Source organism: Loxodonta africana, chromosome 10, assembly GCF_030014295.1.
Source record: "Loxodonta africana isolate mLoxAfr1 chromosome 10, mLoxAfr1.hap2, whole genome shotgun sequence".
Lineage (NCBI taxonomy): Eukaryota > Metazoa > Chordata > Mammalia > Proboscidea > Elephantidae > Loxodonta > Loxodonta africana.
The window spans coordinates 24,346,208-24,365,038 of NC_087351.1; the positions used below are offsets into that span (position 1 = coordinate 24,346,208).

The 18,831-nt window shown below is 37.9% G+C and overlaps 1 protein-coding gene and 1 pseudogene across 1 annotated transcript; both read right to left on the minus strand.

The window, feature by feature from the left end:
* Positions 1-1,242, minus strand: LOC135232504 (olfactory receptor 4F17-like). The gene has a single exon (XM_064291881.1). The coding sequence runs from the start codon at positions 1,240-1,242 to the stop codon at positions 304-306; it is 939 nt and encodes a 312-aa protein (XP_064147951.1). The 3' UTR covers positions 1-303.
* A 15,800-nt stretch (positions 1,243-17,042) lies between these two features.
* On the minus strand, positions 17,043-17,750 carry LOC100675273 (sorcin-like; annotated as a pseudogene).
* Between the last annotated feature and the right edge of the window lie 1,081 nt (positions 17,751-18,831).

An 18,831-nucleotide genomic window follows, 5' to 3' on the forward strand; every position in this document is an offset into this window, starting at 1 on the left:
TGTGTGTGTGTGTGTGTATACATATATATACAACCACCTGAAAATTTAAGGTAGTTACTGCTGGTAAACTATAATTTAGGTTTATAGGTTAGATAGAAATATGTAACACTTTATTTTTTATGATTAACAAAACTTGTTAGAACATCTGAAAATAAAATTCTTAGAGTAATATCTCCTTTTCTTTAGACCTCTCAGATCTTTAAAGGCAACAATGAAAATTTACACATTCAATAGTGTTCTTGGTGATCACAGAGATCTTTATGGTCCGCGGAATTCATTTTTTGCTTTTCCCAACAAAATCCATTATGCCATCTCCCTAGAACTTACAACCTGTTGACTCAGTTTTCTCATTGCCACTTTCATGTCTTTGTTCCTTAAAGTATAGATGGCAGGGTTTAAGACAGGGGTGACAACAAAATCCACAATGGCAAAAAAATTATCCAATGACTTAGTAGGGAAAGGCCACACATAGAGAAACATACAAGGAGCAAAATACAAAACCACTACAGTGATGTGAGCAGACAAAGTGAAGAGTGCTTTGGAGAAATCATTTGAAGAATGTTTTCGAACAGTGAGCAGAATAAATATATATGATGCAGCTAAGACAAAGAAGGTGGCCATTGATATGAAGCCACTGTTGGCAGTGACCACAAATTCTAGTTGGTAAGTATCCATGCATGCAAGTTTAATAACCTGAGGAAAATCACAGTAGAAGCTCCCTACATTATTAGGGCCACAGAAGGGTAAGTTTATGACAAAAACAAACTGAGACACAGCATGAATCACCCCAATGACCCAAGCAGCCACTACCAAAAATACGCACATTTTGGGATTCATAATAATTAGATAGTGAAGGGGCTTGCAGATTGCTGTGTATCTGTCATATGCCATTGCTATGAGCAGCACCATCTCAACTCCTCCCGTGACGTGGATAAAGAACATTTGTATCATGCAGCTGTGGAAGGAAATGACTTTACAGTCACTGAAAAGATCAGAAATCGTCCTAGGAACTGTGGTAGATGAAAGGCCCAGGTCAATGAGTGATAGGTTGGCCAGCAGAATATACATGGGAGAGTGTAGATGAAGATCGAAAATCACTGTGAACACAATGAAGAGGTTTCCCAGGATAATTCCTACATAGAATAAAAAGAAGATGAAGAAAAGGAAAAACTGCATTCCCAAGGATTGTGCAAGTCCCAGCAATACAAACTCAGTCACCGCAGAGCCATTTACTCGGTCCATTGAATCAGAAAGACAGGAAGACTCTGAAAGGACCTGAAAGAAAAGAAGGAAGAAATCAACTTAGAGGCACTGAAAATAATGTTAAATTTTATCATTTTAAAGTCATTAGCAAAGTTTTTATTTTAATTGATAGGAGACTATTTACAAAATAACGGAAACCCAGGGTGTAAAAGTTAATGTAGTGTGGCCAAAGCTGCATGTAAAGCTGTGTGCCTTAAATAGTTTAATTCAACTGTATAAATTAATCAAGCAACTCAGAAGTTAGAAAAGTATATACAAAATAAACTCAAGGAAGTCACATGAAAGAAAAGAATAAAGATTAAAAGGAAAGTAAAATCCTAGAAAATTGGTAAATTTTATACAAACATATAAAAAGTTTTTAATTAAAAATAGGCAATGTTTTAAAAAATAGTCAAGAAGGAAAAATAAGTAAAAAGTAGAAGTGAGAACAAAAATGCATAATAACAGTTAAGACACCTCTCAGGTCTGTTTCTTGCATGTGCTTAAAAACAATCTACCCCAAGTCAACAAACACATGGATCATACTTGAATTTGAAATGCTATAGAGAGACAAAAGGTCTGTTCATAATATAAAGAGTTCAAGCCCATCAATAAAAATTTCCAAGATCTAATACACAAATGGCAAATGATATGAAAAGACAATTCAGAAATATAAATCAAACATATAGCTTCCTTAGAGATCAAAGAAACAAAATGGGAAGTATTATTTTCTTGTTAAAAAAAGTTTTAAAATTATTGTCAAAACTGGCAAAGGTTCGGTAAAATGGACACTTTCATATGTTACTGGAGGAAATACAAACCTATTCAAACCTTAAAAAGAATTGAAGTCATGTATCAAGAATCTTGAATCCATAACTTTTGGAACAGTAATACTCCTCCTGGAATTCTGTTTGTACAGAAGCTTTTAGCACAAAAATGTTCATCATGTTTTATTTACAGTGGTAAAACCTTGAAGGAATTTAAATGGCAAACGTTAGGTTTATGTATATTGTCATATATGTGCATGATGGACTCTAATACAGTCATTAAAATAAATGTTAATGGCAGCATTTACAACAGTATTAGAAAGATTTTTCTTATAAATAAATAAAAGTAAACAAATTGTATAGTGCTGAAATTTTAAGAAGCAGTGGTTGTTTTCGATTTTTAGAACTGTTTAATATCCTTTTAGATTTTAAAATATCTTTCAATCTTTCAAAAGTGTTCTTTTCAACCTATATTTATTTTTAATTATATTAGATTTTTTAAATAAAAATATCAAATTGCATAGAGAGTTGAAGGAATGAATGATTTATAAAATAGGTTTGAAAATCAGAATTGACTCATAATAATTAGAACATAAACCAGCTGAGGATATAAAGGACTCTAATACTTCCCTCATGTAATAAACCATTTTCATAAACTGCCGGGAATGGATTCATAGGTGAGATTAACAAGGGAAGAATATAGCTAAACAAGTAAAAAAAAAAGCCCTGATTAAATCTTGTAATTTGTATAAAACTATCATGAAATTGAAACTTCTTGGAGGCCTTCCATCAAGACAACTGACAAAGCGTCTTCCCTACTCCACTTTGACCAAGGTTGGCCACTCTGAATGAATTCTGGTAAGTTTGAAATAAATGTAAGGGAAATAGATGTTTTGATAATCTCATCCAGTTCAAAGTGAGCAAGGTTGGTGATGTTGCTGCGGGAAATACTAAGAGAATCAGAATAAATGGCCCAATAAATAGGGGAAAAATATGGTGCAATAGGATGAGAATAGAGGAAGAATATTAGATGGAGACATACAGGCTTGATTCCTTCCCTATTTCTTTAATATGCAATTATTTTTGTTGTCTTTCAGTCAGTTTCTGCATTGTTTCCTCCTTTCTTCAACCTAGTTGTTCTCCTAAATATTCTTTCTAGCATTTTTTGGGGTGAATTTCACCCTTTTATATTTTTTACTATTTTCAATTTATTCACACTCCTATTACTCAACTCCTCACCCATATTTAAATCATCCTGCCCAGGGGCATAAGAACTAAGGGATTTTGGAAGAGGAATTAAATCTGAGAAGGTAAGCAATACAGGGTAAACAGGATCATCCTTAGAAAGTTTTATGGCAGTACCCTCTACTCTGCTGAACAAAAAAGACTTTGATGACTTCCTAAGTTCATCATTCAATTCTGTGTCTTTGGAGGAAACAAAACAAAACTTGAAGCTGAAGGATCATGTTGACTGCTTAAGATCAAATGTTTATCCTATTAAACTAAGGTAAAACATCTAAATTAAGCACTCCAAGACTCATCAGCATGCTTCATCTTAAAAAGCAGTAATAGAGCAATTAAGCAATTAAAGTCTCTGAATTACTTTGTCAGATTTGGAGATTGCTGTTATTGTTGGGTTAGTACTGCTAAGTGGTGTTTGTCTTGGAGTATAAGTGATAACTAAGTTTTTTTGAAGCGGAAGATCTCAGAGTACATGAACCTATTGACTCAAAAATTCCATTGATAGTATGTAGTTTAATTTATTCACAATTTTTAATCATTCTAAAATGACACAATCATAATCCAAAATATGGACCAATGAGTGTAGTCAACATGGTGGAATAATGTCAGAGCCAATGGCATGTCCAAGGAAAAGGCAGGAGAAAAGACCTAAAGGAAGAGAAATGAAGATAGAATGGGAAGGGTGTAGGAGAATAAAAGGAGGGACAGGAGAAGGAACAAGGAAGAATTCTAAAGAGAGAACCAAGGAGGATAAAATGATGATCAAAAGAGGGATTGGAACTTTTTGCATCTTTGCTGAGGCTACCTGTCATGGTTTAGTCAACAAACATTGATGCATTATTGCAACAGAGTGTGAATTTACTTGGATTTTCATATACTGTTTTAGGTATATTTTGACTAGAAGGATAGAGATAATAGTAAAGCTGTAGAGAAAGTAGTCATTAATACAGAGAAAAATAGAGTTCAAATATATGAGTGAATAGATGTGGTAGTGAGGTGTGGGTGGGAGGAGTGGGTAGTTGGAGATCACTTGTGTGGTTTAGCTGACTAGGGGGTGAGTCACCTAAAGAAAACAGGAAGAAACTATCAAAAGCATGCCTTTAACCTCTTGGCACTACTTTACTTACTCTAGTTCCAATTTTTAAAGCTTTTCGTAAATGTAAAATTAAAGTACATGAATGCAGGGACCCTTTCTACTTTATTCAGTTCTGTGTTACCTGCTTAAAACAGTGCCTAAACCAAACCCATTGCTGTCCAGTGGATTCTGCCTCATAGCAACCCTGTCGGACAGAGTAGAACTACCCCATAGAATTTCCAAGGAACAGCTGGTGAATTCAAACTGCTGATCTTTCGGTTAGCAGCCTGAGCTCTTAACCACTGCACCACCAGGGCTCCTAAAACAGTGCCTAGCACATATGAAAAATCTCAAGAACAATTTAATGAATGAGTAATAGGTACCAAATTGTTCATATCAGAAACAAAATAGTAGCCCCCACAAATACATAGGAAACTTGCACTTAAAAATAATATCTTCTTCACAAGCTTGTACTTCCTGGTATAACCTGGTTATACATAAAAAGTAGTAGAGATGGAAAATAATTACCACCTTTTCTGTACAAATATCTTGAATTAGAGTGTGTCATTGTTGAAGAAATCCTGACGACCTGAGAGCATTTGTTTGCATAAACAGACCATTTGTTTTATTCCTCTGCCTTCTTAGGAAACACTGAAGAGCTCCCAGGAGTTCTTCGGAAGCCAATTCCCCAGTAGACTTTGTCATCTTTCCCTATTGGAAATTTAAAATTTGTCAGTTATTCAGAGCCTGGGGAGACACATCTTGTAAACAAAATAAAGGATTATTAAAATTGTAGGTTTTTTATAGAAGTGGAGAAGAACTTTGAGATGAACTTGTCTAATCACTTAGTTCTACAGGTAGAGAGAAACGGTTGGGCTTAAATGGCTAGCCAGTATATTCAAAACAATACACTCACAAAGCCAGAGCCAGAAGTCAGACCTCCTAAATTCCAGTCTAGTTATCTTCATCAATAACACTCTACACCTGCTAAATAGGAAAGAGCCATAAGAAAAGCTAAAATTCTTTACACTTTGATCGGATTGCTCTAACCTAATTGGAAGGGCCCTCTTATTATTTCTTCTAAAATAAAATTGACCTTCCTGTAACAAGATTTCCTTTCTTTTACTAAATATTGATCTTTCTAGCCCTCTTTCTTATTTCTTCCAACAGTCTGGCTCGTTGCTGAACAGTTGCATTTCAGAATTTATAGCCACCAGCTCCTCTGTACTGTTCATTGGCGTGCAACCATATTCCTTTTGAATCTGAACAGAGCCTTACAGCAGAGGCATTGCTGTAGCATTCAAATGTGGAGGAAAGTAATACCCAATAAAGGAAACCACACCAGAATCTGGGAGATCAAGGCTTGAGATTCCCTTCCTCTGGTTTAAAACAGAATCTGGTCCTCAAATAGGATGAAAATACCTGACACCAGATATCTGCTTTGCACAATGGAAAATAAAGTTTAAAATGAGTGGGAGAGCACAAAGGTCAGAAACACATGAAATATCTTAACACTAAGGAAGTGAATTAAAAATATTGAGGAAGGTGTTGTCAAATAAATTCTATAAGATATAGCATGATTCAATGGTTGAAATTTGAGAATAGGAGAGATGGTGAAGAATAAAAGGACAAATATTTCTGAAAGGAGAAAATTCCTGATGAATATTTTATACAAGAGTAGAAATTGGAAGGGAGTTGGGCGAGAGGGTAAAGAGAGGGAAGCAGCCATGATGAGGTGTCTTGTAATTCAAATGCATCTCTGCTACCTGCCTGTTCAATCACAAGATGCACATTTTTAAAAGGAAAAATTCAGAGAGCTTAGTCTGTTGCTGTAAATAATCATCCAAATGACAAAGCTATATATAAAGGTTCTTCCTAATGGGAAAGAAACAAATTAGCTGCCCAGGAGAATGACCCACTGATGATGCTGAGATGGCCAACACCCAGCCTACTGTTAATTTCTCTCGGAGACTAGGTCTTTGAGTCACACTGGTTTCCCCAAGAGAGAAGTATCAAAAGAATTACCTGGTAATGAAATATAGGGGAAGAGGAAATGTTTTGAGGTAATATGCTGGTTAGTATAAAATAATCCCCATAAAAAGTGGTTGATTTGAAGGTAAGAATTTCTTAGAATGACTGAAAAGGGAGTGAAGATATGCCCCGGACGTACAGACGTCCCTTCAATCATGGTACCAAGAATGATATTGGAAGACATAAAGAACCCTGATATGTAAAGACAATGCCTATAATCAATAACATGAGAATAAACTGTCCTGTCTCCTGTTATCAGTTATAGGGAATATTTACCTGTGAATGTCTACATGTCCTCCCAAGCATTGAAGTCTTGGGAATGCAAGTCTACTTAAGAGCTTTTGACCTTTATACTTCCTGAGTCAACTGATACAAGTAAAACATATATTTTCTTACATCAATTTGCTCAGAAGTGTTGGGAAAACAAACAAAAAAAAAAAAAAAAAGAAAAAATCTAGCAGGTAATTTTGAGTTGTCTGTAATTGTAAAGTCACTAAAGTTGGAATCTACTCGACGGCAACAGGTTTTTGGTTTTGGTAACAGGAGCGTTTTACCTGAGAGAGAGAATCATTCAAAAGGACCTATGATAAGCAATAAAGACTAATGGATTTTTTTTTTTGGGGGGGGTGGGAAGCTTGGCTTTATCATTGATGTATAGATAGAGAATTTGATCCCCAGGTTATCATGGAGGCCTGAAAGTATCAAGGCTCTGTCTTTGTTTAGTAGAGCTGTCTTTAATTTCCACCTGTTAAGAAACAATAGAAAACATTTTCTCAAGAATAGCAGTGGAATGAAGAGTGTTAGGTTGGTCTCAAATTAATTTTTTTCAAAATCTTGACATCCCTAAAATTCATAAGTAAGAATAAAAAGTAGAGAATAATGCAGGCAAAAATATTTAAAAAAAAAAGGACAGGGATGCATGGTCGATTACATGAACCATTGTGTCCGTAAGATAATGTAAAAACAACTCACTTGCTTAGGAGAAGCACACCTACTCTGAAATGAGATGGTTTTTTCTGTTGGCCCACAAAGGGCCCTTCTGAAACACAGTGAACAGTGCACAGCCCTATAGGTCATTCTCCCATGCTGTCTTAGTCATGTAGTGGTGCTATAACAAAAATATCACAAATGGATGGTTTTAATAAAAAGATGTTTATTTTCTCACAGTAAAGTTGGATAAAAGTCCAAATTCAGTGTATCAGCTTCTGGGGAAGTCTTTCTGTTGGCTCTAGAGCAAAGTCTTTCTTGGCAATCTTCCCCTAGGCTAGGAGCTTCTCTGCACAGGAACCCGTAGTCTAAAGGATGCGCTCTGTTCCAGGTGCTGCTTTCTTGCTGGTACGAGGTCTCCAAATCCCTGCTTGCTTTTGTTTCCTTTTTATTTCTTGAGAGATAAAAGATGGTACAAGCCACACCCCAGGGAAACCCTCTTTACATTGGATCAGGGATGTAATCTGGGTAAGGGTGTTACAATCCCACTCTAATCATCTTTAACATGAAATTACAATCACAAAATGGAGGACAACTGCACAATGCTGGAAAGCATGGTCCAGCCAAATTGATACACACCTTATGTGGGGGATGTAATTCAATCCATGACACATGCCAAGTACTTCTGTCCTGGATGTGCCTTTACTCTTAATGGGAGACTGAAATACCAGGCAGAACAGCATATTAAGACGAAGGAGGGAGATCTAGACAGAAATAAAGTCCTAGGAGTTGCCTGGCTAGGCATAGACCTTGCTGTAATTTTAAGACTATCCCCTGGGGCATGGATCTTGGATTTGTTTGGCAGGATAGAAAGGTCCTAGACCAAGAGAGAAACAGGAGTTCTTAATGTAGAGTTCATCAGACCTGGGAGCACCATAGGTGGATGAGACCAATGATTTAGAGGCAGCTTTTTGGAAACCCTGGTGGTGTAGTGGCTAAGAGCTACATCTACTAACCAAAAGGTCAGCAGTTCGAATCCACCAGGCACTCCTTGGAAACTCTATGGGGCAGTTCTACTCTGTCCTATAGGGTCGCTCTATGAGTCTGACTTGACGGGAACGGTTTTTTTTTTGTTTTTTTTTTTTCCAGCTGAGATTGGCTAAAGATTTGAATTGGCCTAAGCCTGTAAATGGGGCTCATCAGTGGATTTAGCTGCAGGGAATTGAGGAGGATAGAGGCAGAGAAAATTAATAGGGGAAAGAAAAGGGAGAGTATTTTAAATATGTGCCCTTTGATCAAATGTAAAAAGAAGGCCAGACACTGCTTATTACAAATTTTTTACTCTTTGTTAGATTTATTTATTTATTTAATGACAAGTATTTGAGCACTTTCTATAATGTTGTTATTTTTATTATAGCAGTAAACATGACAGATACAGCCCCGATCACGTGGCTCTTGCAGTGTAATGAGGAAGACACAGATTAAATAAGATACAGTATAATTAATGTTACAAAATTGGTGACAGGAAGTGCTATGGTAATATACAATGAAAGGAGCTCTTGTAGACCTAGGTTCAGGGAAAGCTTTCCTGCTAAAATGATGCTGCAACTGAATTCTAAAGAATGTTACTAGGCAAAGCGTGAAGGTCAAATGTTTTAGACAGAATGATTAGCCAGTGTAAAGCCCCAGAGGCTAGAGAGTTTGAAGTTTTCAGGCAAGTGAAAGAAAAAAAAAAAAAAAATTGACTGTGGCATTGCAGGGAGAGAGCATGTAGTTATCTGAGACTGGATGGCGAAGTCTTGGATAAACCCTGGTAAGGAGTTAGTATTTTCATTTGAGGGCAGTTGTAAGCATGTGAAGAGTCTTAAATAAGAGAATTACACGCTCAGATTTACGTGTTTAAAAATCTCTGTTACTGAAGTACAGACAATGAGAATTAAGGCAAACAAGATTTGAAATGGAAAGACCACAGAGGTGATTTACTTAATATTCTATCCCAAAAATGTCTTAGCAATGATATTGATGTTTAAGAAGAAAGTAAAGGGACTATGTTTAAGAGGTGTTTAGAAGGCAGAATTAATAGGACTTGCTGAATTAGTTAATACTGGGAATCAGAGTGAGGGAGGAGCCCATTATGACTTCCAGATTTTTGGCTGAGCAACTTGAAAATGGTGGTATCATTTACTGAGGCTGGGTACCCTGAAATAATTGCAGTTTGAGGAGGAAATGATGAGTTTAGTTTCAGACTTGATGAATGGAAGGTGCCTATGAAGCATCCAGGTAAGTAAGCAGTTAGATCTGAAGTTCAAGGAATAGAACCAGGTTTGTTTTTTGTCCCTTTTCGTGTTTAGATGATGATTAAAGCTATGGGAATTGATGGTATTACCTAGTGGCAAAACATATATTGAGAACAGGCCAAAAATGAAATTCTGAGGTACGCCAGTATTGGTGGCTGAGCAGATGAGGGAAAGTCAACAAAGGCCACTGGGAAGGATTTGCTCAAGATATAGGATGAAAGTAGGAGAGCGGTGTTTTAGAACTCCAGGAGAATATTTGGTGGAAGGAATGGTTAAAGGTTAGCAATGACTAAGAGAAAAAATTCCCATCCAGATGAATAACAAAGCAATAGAAAGCAATAAAATTGATTTATTTACATAGAAGAAGCCAGAGATGTTATTGGAAAGGCTCCTGGAGAACCAGAGCACATTAACATAGGCATTAGTTTCTTTTTATTGAGCTGCTTTTATTTACAGAGCAGTGGGAACAGATATATGAATATGTTATATGTAACTTCAATAAAGCTTTTACTTTCAAATGTAGAAACCCTCAAATTGAATATACCTCATCATTTTTGGCTCTACACTTACCCAAGACTATCAACTAGAGCTGTATACATTCTGGGGGATCTTTTGCCTGACCCGGAAACCATATTCAAAGAAACCAGGATCTCTAAACATACATCCTTGGATGATTAGTCCCCTCTGAAACAGCTATGATCCTTATGCCTTTTTTTTAGAATAAAAAATAATTTGTGTATTGGAAAGTCCTCATTTTTAGAATTATAGAGAAGCAGGTTCCCAGAGAACCACAGAGCAAAATAACATGGACATTAGTCTGCAAAGGTGCAAACAGCTCTGCTCTGTTTCTATCTAAAGTATTGATGGTGTTAAAGAAATTTTCTACCTTTGATCACTCAAATTTAGACAAAAAAAAAAAATGAAAATAACATCGTAAAGCAACTAAGCTCAAGATAAAATCAAGTCTGAGGTTTTCTCCTAATTTAAGTTGAAATTAAAATAGAATTAAAAAAATACTTTATTGATTTATGATTAACCTAAGCTTATATTGTTTTGTTTGTTGTTTTGTATTGTTTTACTCTGTCTTATAGGGTCGCTATGAGTTTTATATTGTTTCAATTCTTATTTTATTTTATTATGAACATTTTATTGTGATTTGGTAAAAGTTTACAAAATAGTTTCCCTTTCAACAGTTTATACACATTTTGTTTTGTGACATTATTTGCTATCTCCTCAATGTGACAGCACTCTACCCACTTCCTCCCTGGGTTCCCCATTTCCATTCGCCCATTTTTCCTGTCTTCAGGACTTTGTTTTTGGGTAAATGCTGCCCTTTTGGTCTCATATGGTTGATTGAGGAGCACACTCCTCTAAGCTTACATTTTATCTACTGGATCCATAAGTTTACTATGAGAAATATTTACTCACTTTGTGAATTATTACCAACTGAGGCTAATTAAAATTCATAAGTCCCAGAAAAATATCCCCCAGAAATGACATTTGAATGTTAGGGTTGTCGTTGCTGTTGTTAGGTGCCGTCAGGTTGGTTCCAACTCATAGTGATCCTATGCACAACAGAACGAAACACTGCCCGGTCCTGAGCCATCCTTACAATCATTTTTATGCTTGAGCTCATTGTTGCAACCACTGTGTCATTCCACCTCGTTGAGGGTCTTCCTCTTTTCCGCTGACCCCGTACTCTGCCAAGCATGATGCCCTTCTCCAGAGACTGATCCCTCCTGACAGCATGTCCAAAGTATGTAAGACGCAGTCTCGCCATCCTTGCTGCTTAGGAGCATTCTGGTCGCACTTTTTCCAAGACAGATTTGTTCATTCTTTTGGCAGTCATGGTATATTCAATATTCTTCACCAAAACCACAATTCAAAGGTGTCAACTCTTCTTCGGTCTTTCTTATTCATTGCCCAGCTTTCACATGCATATGATGTGATTGAAAATGCCATAGCTTGGGTCAGGTGCACCTTAGTCTTCAGGGTGACATCTTTGCTCTTCAAAACTTGAAAGAGGCCCTTTGCAGCAGATTTACCCAATGCAATGCGTGTTTTGATTTCTTGACTGCTGCTTCCATGGCTATTGATTGTGGATCTAAGTAAAATGAAATCCTTAACAACTTCAGTCTTTTCTCCGTTTTTCACTGATGTTGCTCATTGTTCCAGTTGTGAGGATTTTTGTTTCCTTTTGTTGAGATGCAATCCATACTGAAGGCTGTGGTCTTTGATCTTCATTAATAAGTGCTTCAAGTCCTCTTCACTTTCAGCAAGCAAGGTTGTGTCATCTGCATATTGCAGGTTGTTAATGAGTCTTCCTCCAATCCTGATGCCCCATTCTTCTTCATATAGTCCAGCTTCTTGTATTATTTGCTCAGCATACAGATTGAATAGGAATGGTGAAAGAATACAACCCTGATGCACAGCTTTCCTGACTTTAAACCAATCAGTATCCCCTCGTTCTCTCCGAACAACCGCTTCTTGATCTATGTAAAGGTTCCTCATGAGCACAATTAGGTGTTCTGGAATTCCCATTCTTCTCAGTGTTATCCATAGTTTGTTATGATCCACATAGTCGAATGCCTTTGCATAGTCAATAAAACACAGGTAAACATCCTTCTGGTATTCTCTACTTTCAGCAGGATCCATCTGACATCAGCAATGATATCCCTAGTTCCACATCCTCTTCTGAAACTGGCCTGAATTTCTCGCAGTTCCCTGTCAATATATTGCTGCAGCCATTTTTGAATGATCTTCAGCAGCATTTTGCTTGCGTGTGATATTAATGATATTGTTCTATAATTTGTACATTCGGTTGGATCGTCTTTTTTGGGGATAGGCATAAATATGGATCTCTTCCAGTCAGTTGGCCAGGAAGCTGTCTTCCATACTTCTTGGTATAGATGAGTGAGCACCTCCAGCGCTGCATCTGTTTGTTGAAATATCTTAATTGATATTCCATCAATTCCTGGAGCCTTGTTTTTCACCAATGCCTTCAGAGCAGCTTGGACTTCTTCCTTCAGTACCATCGGTTCCTGATCATATGCCACCTCTTGAAATGGTTGAACATCGACTGATTCTTTTTGGTATAATGACTGTGTATTCCTTCCATCTTCTTTTGATGCTTCCTGCGCCATTTAATATTTTCCCCATGGAATCCTTCACTTTTGCAACTCGAGGCTTGAATTTTTTCTTCAGTTCTTTCAGCTTGAGAAACGCAGAGCGTGTTCTTCCCTTTTGGTTTTCCATCTCCAGCTCTTTGCACATGTCATTATAATACTTTAGTTTGTCTTCTCGAGATGCCTTTTGAAATCTTCAGTTCTTTTACTTCATCAATTCTTCCTTTTGCTTTAGCTGCTTGAATTTTGAGAGCAAGTTTCAGAGTCTCCTCTGACATCCATCTTGGTCTTTTCTTTCTTGTCTGTCTTTTCAGTGACCTCCTGCTTTCTTTATGTATGATGTCCTTGATGTCATTCCACAACTCATCTGGTCTTTGGTCACTAGTGTTCAATGCATCAACTCTGTTCTTCTGAGGTCTCTAAATTCAGGTGGGTTATACTCAAGGTCATATTTTGACTCTTGTGGACTTGCTCTGATTTTCTTCATTTTCAGTTTGAACTTGCATATGAGCAATTGATGGTCGGTTCCACAGTCGGCCCCTGGCCTTGTTCTGACTGATGATATTGAGCTTTTCCATCATCTCTTTCCACAGTTGTAGTCAATTTGATTTCTGTGCATTCCATCTGGCAGGGTACATTTGTATAGTCGCTGTTTATGTTGGCGAAAGAAGGTATTTGCAACGAAGAAGTCGTTGGTCTTACAAAATTCTATCATTCGGTCTCCGTCATTGTTTCTATCACCAAGGCCATGTTTTCCAACTACTGATCCTTCTTCTTTGTTCCAATTTTCGCATTCCAATCACCAGTGATTATCAATGCATCTTGATTGCATGTTCAGTGAATTGCAGACTGTAGCAGCTGATAAAAATCTTCTATTTCTTCATCTTTGGCCCTAGTGGTTGGTGCGTAAATTTGAATAATAGTCGTATTAACTGGTCTTCCTTGCAGGCGTATGGATATTTTCCTATCACTGACAGTGTTATACTTCAGGATAGATCTTGAAATGTTCTTTTTGACAATGAATGCAACACTATTTCTCTTCGAGTTGTCATTCCCAGCATAATAGACTATATGATTGTCTGATTCAAAATGGGCAGTACCAGTCCATTTCAGCTCACTAATGCCTAGGATATTGATGTTTATGCATTCCATTTCATTTTTGACAATTTTGAATTTTCCTAGATTCATACTTCGTACTTTCCAGGTTCTGATTATTAATGGATGTTTGCAGCTGTTTCTTCTCATTTTGAGTGGTGCCACATCAGCAAATGAAGGTCCTGAAAGCTTTACTCCATCCACGTCATTAAGGTCGGCCCTACTTTGAGGAGGCAGCTCTTCCCCAGTAATCTTTTGAGTGCCTTCCAACCCAGGGGGCTCATCTTCCAGCACTACATCAGACAATGTTCCACTGCTATGTGGAAGGTTTTCACTGGCTAATGCTTTTCAGAAGTAGACTGCCAGGTCCTTCTTCCTAGTCTGTCTTAGTCTGGAAACTCAGCTGAAACCTGTCCTCCATGGGTGGCCCTGCTGGCATCTGAATACCGGTGGCATAGCTCCAGCTTCCCAGCAACATGCAAGCCCCCACAGTATGACAAACTGACAGACATGTGGGGGGTATCAGGTTTACTACTGGAAATTAGTTCAGTTTTTTATTCTCATCTCTTTTCTCAGTGGAAGGAAATGAAATCAACCTGTTCTCTGTGACTGGCAAATTGAATTCACCTCTGATTTGACTCTCAGTTTCTACAGGTATACCTTTGTGGTGCTGTCTACCCAAGTAGTGGTTCTTACATAGTAATGATGACAGTCGTGTGACTCTCAGTGTTCTTGGTGAGCCTGAAGTATCTTGTACCCTTCGTCTGCACCATTCATTATGAAATCCCATTTGAGCCTGCAGTCTCTTTTCCCAGTCTTCTCATGGCCACTTTCATCTTTTTGTCCCTCTCTCTCTCTCTTTTTTTTTTTTTTCCTTAGAAAATGTTTTATTTTTTGCTGGTTGACAACTAATCAATCATTTATTTGATTTAAAACGTTCATATCACCCCTAAAAATAATACAGATATTCTGTGGGCCAGGAGACAGTTGACTAATTCCATTTTTATCTGTTAAACTTTCTTGGAAAGGAAGGCAAACCAAGCCAGTTTGAAATTTAAGAAACAGACGTTGTTGGCACTCATTATACCAGCACACTTTAATATTCACAACTACTCCCTGAGGTATTATCTCCTTTTCACAGATGAAGAAACTGAGGCTCTGAGATTACCTAAAATGAGCAAGATCACATATTTAACAAGAGGCACAACCTGGATTTGAATCCAGATGTTACGTTGAAGCCCGTGGTTTTTAAAGAAAAAAATTATTTCATCCATTATAAAACCATTATAAAAATACAGAAACCCTGGTGGCATAGTGGTTAAGTGCTACGGCTGCTAACCAAGAGGTCGGCAGTTTGAATCCACCAGGTGCTCCTTCAAAACTCTATTGGGAAGTTCTACTCTGTCCTATAGGGTCTCTATGGGTCGAAATCGACTCGATGGCAGTGGGTGGATAAATTATACCTGCTTATTAGGGAAATTTTAGAAGAGTAGCAAGAAGGAAGAAAAGAACTCATGATCCCGAATTCTGCTGGCAACCACATCAAAATTTTGGTGAACTCTTTCCAGCCCTTTTGCAGTATATGTTTCTTAACATAAATGTGAGTGAGTGGCATATACAAAGTGTATGTATTAGTATTTTCAAAATTAACATCTTCTGACTTTAAAAGGAAATATACACGTTATATTACAGAGAACTTGGAAAATACTGAAATATATAAAGGAAATTAATGTCACCTAGAATCTCATTAACCAAAAATAAACATAGTTAATATTTTCACATATTCCCTTAGTCTTTTTCTATAAATCTTCTTTCCTACATAGGTAAGATTATCTTGAATAAGTATGGTGAGCAAATAATCTGAGAAGCTGGATTATATGAAGAACCACTTGGCATCAGGATTGGAGGAACACTCATTAACAACCTGCAATATGCAGATGACACAACCTTACTTGCTGAAAGCAAAGGAGACTGGAAGCACTTACTGAGAAAGATCAAAGACCACAGCCTTCATTATGGATTACACATCAACATAAAGAAAACAAAAATCCTTACAACTGGACCAATAAGCAACATCATGATGAATGGAGAAAAGATTGAAATTGTCAAGGATTTCATTTTACTTGGATCCCCAATCAACAGCCATGGAAGCAGCAGTCAAGAAATCAAAAGACACGTTGCATTGGGTAAATCTGCTGCAAAGGACCTCTTTAAAGTTTTGAAGAGCAAAGATGTCACTTTGAGGACTAAGGTGTACCTGACCCAAGCCATGGTGTTTTCAGTTGCCTCATATGGATGCAAAACCTGGACAATTAATAAGGAAGACCAGAGGTGAACTGATGCCTTTGGATTATGGTGTTGGGGAAGAATATTGAATATACCATGGACTGTCAAAAGAATGAACAAATCTGTCTTGAAAGTACAGCCAGAATGCTCCTTGGAAGCAAGGATGGTGAGACTTCGTCTCACATACTTTGGACACGTTATCAGGAGGAACCAGTCCCTAGAAGAGGACATCATGCTTAGTAAAGCAGCGGATCAGTGAAAAAGAGGAAGACCTTCAAGGAAATGGATTGACACAGTGGCTGTAACAGGACTGGGCAGTGTTTCATTCTGTTGGACAGAGGGTCGCTATGAGTTGGAACCAACCCGACAGCAACTAACAACAGCAAAAAAGTTCATATTGAACAGGAATTTTTCAGTATATTTAACAAAGGTCTACATGACAGAGGGACCTGGGAACTGTATTTACCATTCAGTGGTAACAGACAGTATTTACCACTGCTTTAAAGAGGCAGAAAATAATCACTCAAATTCCCTGTCCATTCATATACCCAAAAACAAACCTGTTGCCATTGAGTAGATTCTGACTCATAGCTGTCAAAATACCCGTCAGCCTTAAAACCTGCTCTTTTTATATCTAAGGGAGTCGAAATCATGTACATATGAATGCTCTGTATGTTAAAACTTTCAATACCATGTACAAGTCCCTCTGGGAGAAGACAACATCTATCATCTGAGTAAAGTTTTTAGTGTCTTACAATGAAAAATATATAATTCATCTTAATCATTTGCATACTTAAATTTGCACAAAAGCAGGTTAGCAAGAAAATAAGGCATAATTGACAATGGCTTGTAGGAGCTCTAAATAGTGTAATAGTCCAGATCATATATTATTAAAATTCCAGATAATTTCTTATCAAAACTAAATGGAAAACTTTAGCTGTACATAAAGTAATAAACATTTACGACAAGCTGTTAAGGGTAAGTGGCAATGTAGTTTACACACAGTACTGAAGGCAGAGTAGGAGCAGAGAACCCAAGGAGGAATGTCGATTATGTTCACATAGCTTCCTCTTGATTTAAACATTCATGACACAATCAATGAAATCATCATATGGGAAGTTCACAACACCTAGCTGACCAGTCTCTATCTTCGAAAGCTGTCTGTGAGAGACCTCAGTTTGATGCAGCAGGCAATGCAATCATCAAAGGTGATCTTTCCATTGGTGCTGTACCTCTTTGCGATTGAATTCAAAGCCTGAGGACTCAACCTAAATCCCATAGTGGTCAGAGCCTTCTGTAATTTTTGAAGACCCACTGTTCCACTTCTGTAGCTGTCAAAACTGATGAAATGCTGTCTTCAGCCATTCAGTACAGCCCAGGGTTCTTTAAATTCATTGAAACCCATTGTGCCAGACATGCCACTATCCAGCATTGAAATGATAAGCCAACAAGCCTCCAGGTTAAAAGGTTTGTACCCTCTGGCAATCCCTGACTGTCAGACATCTCTGCAGCTCATCCACATCTATTTGCCTATCCTTCCTAGTTACAGGAGCAAAGTAACTGTGCAGTGGATCCTGAGTTTGTCTGGGAAGCTCAGACCCTCCGGGAGTCCCTCACCTGGGTAGGAGCCACCTCTGGAGTTAGAGTGCCCCGGGGAGGACATGGTGCTGACCTCAAGTCTTTGTTTCTTAACACATAGACGGCAGAATTCAAAACAGGAGTGAAAGCAAAGTCTACAATGAGTACATAGTTATCCAGTGATGTTGTAGGGAAAGGCCAAAGGTAAAGAAACATGTGGCATAAAAAACAAAATCACCGCCACAGTGAAATGAGTTGATAACATGAGAAATGCTTTGAATAAGTCCCCTGATGAACATTTCCCACGGTAACCAAAATGAAAATATGTGATTGAAAAAGAAGGTGGCCATGGATGTAAGCCTTCTGTTAGCAATGATTAGAAACTCTAGCTTGTTTCTACACAAGCAAGTTTCATGACCTGAGAAAAATCACAATAAAAACGATCTACTTTATTAGGGCCACAAAAAGACAAATTTATGACAAAAACAAACTGAGATACAGCATGGATTATCCCCAGAATACAGGCGGCCGCTACAAAGGAAACACACGTTTTGAGGCTCATGACGGTCATGAGACCAGACCAACACGTCTGTGCTGTGCATGCAAAAGTCAAACGTTCAGAAGCTGGTTTTGTGAGGATGAAGGAGTTTACTTCCCAGGCTAGCAAGTGGGAACTCAGAGGTATCAACCTCAGGTTGATGTCTCTGATCTGCGTAAGCAATGTACAATTTATACATATTCATTTAGGGATGGAGGGAAACTGTAAGCAGGATCAGAGGTTTCACCTATTCACATTTTCTACAGAAGTGGCCGATGGACCAAACGCTTTCGAAATGGGCTTGACTACTGTCGATGATGCGTTTCTGGTGATTTTGGTTCCTTGGCATGAGTCTTTTGGTTCCTTGACATAAGTTCTCTTGCATTATCAAGCATGGGTGGCAGCCCAGGGTTGTTTGTTGATCATAGTCGTGGTGGTCTTCTCTGCCCATGTCAGGCTACTCTGAGCCAGTTAGATCTGGATTCTTCCAGGGCTCTCGGGAGGGTCTGAAAAACAACTCAGAGGAAGTGAGTGACATGGTGGGGAGGTGACCAGGAGTGGCCTGATACCTGGTTGAGTACTAACTAATTAGGTGTCTTCAGTGTGTTCAGCCTCCAGAGTACCCTAA

Coding starts and splice junctions, on each gene's coding strand:
- LOC135232504 (XM_064291881.1), bottom strand. CDS start 1,242: ATGGACCGAGTAAATGGCTCTGCGGTGACTGAGTTTGTATTGCTGGGA.